Source organism: Triticum aestivum, chromosome 7A, assembly GCF_018294505.1.
Source record: "Triticum aestivum cultivar Chinese Spring chromosome 7A, IWGSC CS RefSeq v2.1, whole genome shotgun sequence".
In the NCBI taxonomy this organism is placed as follows: domain Eukaryota; kingdom Viridiplantae; phylum Streptophyta; class Magnoliopsida; order Poales; family Poaceae; genus Triticum; species Triticum aestivum.
Genome location: NC_057812.1, coordinates 507483076 through 507487402, shown reverse-complemented (window position 1 = coordinate 507487402; position 4327 = coordinate 507483076). Strand labels below are relative to the sequence as shown.

At 44.0% G+C, this 4327-nt stretch overlaps 1 protein-coding gene across 1 annotated transcript; it reads right to left on the bottom strand.

Annotated features, from left to right (window-relative positions):
• Window positions 1–1285: 1285 nt before the first annotated feature.
• On the bottom strand, window positions 1286–3274 carry LOC123147867 (vegetative cell wall protein gp1). Its single transcript, XM_044567185.1, has 2 exons — window positions 2636–3274; window positions 1286–2553 (listed from the first exon to the last, which is right to left on the bottom strand). Exons 1-2 carry the CDS (start codon window positions 2993–2995, stop codon window positions 2521–2523), a joined length of 393 nt encoding a protein of 130 aa, XP_044423120.1. The 5' UTR covers window positions 2996–3274; the 3' UTR covers window positions 1286–2520.
• Window positions 3275–4327: the final 1053 nt, after the last annotated feature.

The following is a 4327-nucleotide window of genomic DNA, read 5'->3' as shown; positions in this document are numbered from 1 at the left end:
AACTTCCTTGCCCACTACGTAAACTTTTAGCAAACTTTTTTTTAAGTTTGCCTTTTTATTCCCTTTTCGTATATGAAAAACACTCAATGTAGTAGTTGAATTGCTGGTTGTTTTCACTTTGAACTTGTGTGTTATTTTTTTATCTAAACTTCACATTTTGCATTTTTTGAGTAAACATTTCTTTGTGATTTTTCAAACAAACAAAGAACTCACTGTTTTTAGTTTGCACTTCATGGTTGATTCTTTAATAACAACAAATATATATGAGTTTTTAAAAAGGTAAAATCCTATATTTTTAAATAAACATTGAGCACTTCGCTGTTTTAGTTTGAACTTCTAGTTTTTTCTATAACGGGGGAAAATCTTTTAAAACTTTTTTTAGTTGTTCCTTTTTTTAATTTGAACTTCTTCTTTTTATTTTTATTAACGAGAATTTTTTTAATTTTTTATATACTTCGATCTTCTCTGTTATTTTAATTTGAACTTCTCAACCTTTTTTTAGAAAAAATATGTTTTTAAATAAGCATCAAACATTTTTGTAAATGAACTTCATAATTTTGTTTCCTATAATAGGAAATAATTTGAGTTTTCCATATACATCGAAGTACTTCGTTATTTTATTTAAACTTCTCGATTTTATTTGTTTAGTAGCAAGTAAAATCCGAGTTTTTAAATTCGAACTTCTTAATTTTTTAATTTGGACTTCTCGTTGTTTTTCGAAAATGTGAAAATAAAATGCTCTGTTATATATTTGCATGATTTAGCGGAACGGGGCAAGTGATATACCATTGGACTTTTTGTTTTGTTCTTCTGTATGGGAATAATCTGAGTATTGTAATAATTTTCGAACTACTTCCCTTTCTAAAATTGAACTTCCTGATTTTATTCTGTATCAACGAGAAAAAACTGAGTGTTTTACAACTAAAAAATGCTTCATGTTCAGGATAAACTATCTGGGGTGCAAAGACAAGCAAAATTGAAGGTTCAGGAGTTGGCAAATGTATGCGTAACTAGAAGTACAATATTTTTGCTTAGAAGTCAGTGATCTGCAGAGAACTTAACACATGACGGCTCATTTTCAGGTTCATGGCATATGGCTTCCGTATTGGTTCGCATCGCGCTCTGTACATTGTTAGGTATATGTGGATTCATCATGTGGTATGGAACTTTATGCAGCTTTTGAGACTTCGATTTAGGTTTCTTTGGTGCATTTGCAGGAACTAGCATCTGCCAAATGGCATCTCCATGGGAAACCTGTACTTGATGCTCTGATGGAGAAGGTTTGTTTCATACGAATTCTTAGTTAAATATCAAGTGTTCCTTGCTAGTATTTATAAATGCAACCACCACTGTCTTACAAAGTCAAGTGGACAGGTTGCTGAGACTTTGCCACATGCACAAAGACAGGTGGAACCACACTTGCAGGCAACAAAAAATGTAGGCTAATGTTCTCAACCAACACTCGTCCTCTCCTTTTTGTGAAACACTCTGACACGCCATCTCTTGCTTCATGAAGAAACTGTTGCCTGTTGCCAAATTTCATTTCAACTCACTGAAGAACAGCACTAAGCCGGTAGCTGCCAGGATCGTCACAGCCTACAGAGCTTGCAAGGATGCCATCCAGCCATGTGTGGCCAAGTCTCAAGAGTTTGCAGATCACTTCTGGCAGGTGACGCTGATGCATATAGTAATATCATAGCAACCTTTTCATCTCGTTGTATGCATGGTTGAACTACCGAAGTATGATCCTGAGCACCAACGGTTTCACTCTAGTAGGAATGCAAGAAGTTCTCCGAGCCACACGTCGCACGGATCGCGGCAGCGTCTGAACCTCACCTTTCGGTCATTGAACCTTACACGAGGCCTGTCAAGTCTGTTTGGAGATAGCTCGTTATGGCGACGAGCATGTACCTTGAGGCCTTCAGCTCCACCGCCATACTTGTCGTACTGCATGGCTCTCATCGTCCTCGGGGCCGCCATGGAAGCGCCGTGTCCCGCGTGAGAGAGTGAGAGAGAAAGGATAAAGAGAGAAGGACAATGGAGAGAGACACGTACTGCTGGTGGGCGGTGTGGTGTGTAATGCGGTGATGCTGATTCACAAAAGCAAACCCAAAATAGCATCCCTCGTCTTCGCAGATCCCGGACTGCCGTCGATCCTTGTTGATGCATTTTTGGAGATAAAATGAGAAGAAAACCAACCTGTGAAACTGAAACTAATGAACCAAAAACAACAGTTTTTTGCTCCTGCATATACAGTTGAACTTCAGACATCAAAATCAGTTAGAGAATAGGAATCGACGATTGATCTGGATACTATACAACTATAGGGAACAACATTGACCAATTCCACCTAGAATGTTATATAATCCCGTACTGTAATTTCAAGCATTATAAACTCAGAAGATGCTTACAATTCTTACTTTGTGCCGAACCTAGGAGTCGAGGAGATCACCCCACAGGACTAGTTAGAGGAGTGCAAGTGAAGGAACCTATTTCTTCAGAAAATCAACAAACTAAACTTCAGAAAATCAAAAAACTGAACTTCGCAGGGCCCTGCAAAATATACACGGTTATAATCAACTTTAAAAACTTTAGAGAATCATCAAATTGAACTTCTAGAGGGCCAGATGCTGACCTTTCTCTTTGTAGTGTCGTTAGTGACCTGTAATTGAAGGTCGAGGGTTAAGGGTACCACCTCAACGAGTTCCGGCAGCCGGTGCAGGCCATCCATGGAGGAGGGGCAAGCTGCAGCGAGGAGGGACTGCGCCGGCCACAGAGCTGGAGGCCCGTCGGCCGCGGGGAAGGAGCGCGCCGGCCGCGGGGAGGGAGGGCGTTGGTCGCAGAAGAGGATGGGTGTCGACCATGGGTTGGGAGAGCGCCGGCCGCGGAGGAGGGGCGCCGGCGACGCGGGTCGTGGGCGTGGTGATGGCACGCTTTTGTTATCGGGGCCTGGTGGCGTTGAGGTTGGAGGTTGGGTCTCCGGCGGTGCCACCATTGGTGGTCTGGGCTCGGCGGCGGCGCGCTTGAAGGTCGGGACTCTGGCGGCGGCACGGTTGGTGGTCCGGACTCCGGCGGCAGCGCGGTTGGATGTCGGTGTGGTGGCGGCGGCGGCCAGGTGGATGGTGGCACGGGGGCGGCGGCGGCCAGGTGGATGGCGGCACGGGGGCGGCGGCGGCGGCCAGGCGGATGGCGGCGCGGGGCGGTGGAGTGCGGTGGGTGTGTGGCCTGGTGCGGCGACAGAGGTGGATCGGGCCTGGGGATAAAGATGCGGGGCGTGGGGGTAGTTTCTTTTTTTGCCACAATGTTTGGGCAGTTCCTGGTTTCGGTGAAGGAATCTCGGGACAACTCATCGCGCGGGGCGTGATCTAAATAACTATTCTGATCCTGAGATCAAAATAGTGCTACTCTGGTGCGCTGATGAGTTTCGGTGAAGGAATCTCGGGAACAACTCATCGCGCCTATATAGGGGGCCGTGATCCGAATAACTATTCTGATCCTGGGATCAGAATAGTGCTACTAGTAATGGCGCACTCTGCCACGGTGCGCCATTAGTAGTTTTGTAAAAAAAAAGAATAAAAAAAAATACAGTAGTGGCGCACTTGGTGGTTGGTGCGCCATTACTAGTTAGAACTAGTAATGGCGCACTGTACGTGGATGCGCCATTAGTATGTTTGGAAAAATAAAAAAAAAAGTTTTTGTTACTAGTGGCGCACCATGTGTCTGGTGCACCATTAGTGTCTTCCACACTAATGACGCACAAGCACATGGTGCGCCATTAGTATATAGTAGTGGCGCACCACATGTCTGATGCGCCATTAGTGTCAATTTCATCTATAGCCCTTTTCCTAGTAGTGTGAGGAGTTTAATGCAGCGACCGAGGTTGAAGGCATGTTCAACAAGTTTTTAGAAGGCCTTAAATTATCCACCACACCAATGAAAGTGGGTGATCCCGCTAACAAGGTGACGGATGCTAACTCCGACAAGGGGGGAGCTACTAGTGACAAAGTTCCTTTATCTAGTGGTAGAAGTGGAAATGGCATCTTTGTCCATGTTGAACCTCCACTTACTTATATTGGACCGATTCTCTCCACTTATTTGAATCATCTTGGTCCTCCTCCTAAGTTTGTGAAAATGAGGATTTTTCCTCTTGGGTCTATCACTTTAAACATCATTTAAATCATATTAATACTAATCTTTGGAGAATTATTGAGCAAGGTTTCTACCCGCATGACCCAAGCAACTTCACCCCTAGAGAAGCTGCGGATAATCAATTCAATGAGTCCGCTCTCTTGATCATCCAAGATGCAATTCCACCCGAAGATATTGC

Excerpts from the sequence above, each read along its gene's own strand:
- LOC123147867 (XM_044567185.1), bottom strand. The coding sequence starts at position 2,995 with ATGGTGGCACCGCCGGAGACCCAACCTCCAACCTCAACGCCACCAGGC. Across the intron at positions 2,554-2,635 it reads ACGACACTACAAAGAGAAAG|GGCCCTGCGAAGTTCAGTTT; the intron begins GTCAGCATCTGG and ends TATATTTTGCAG.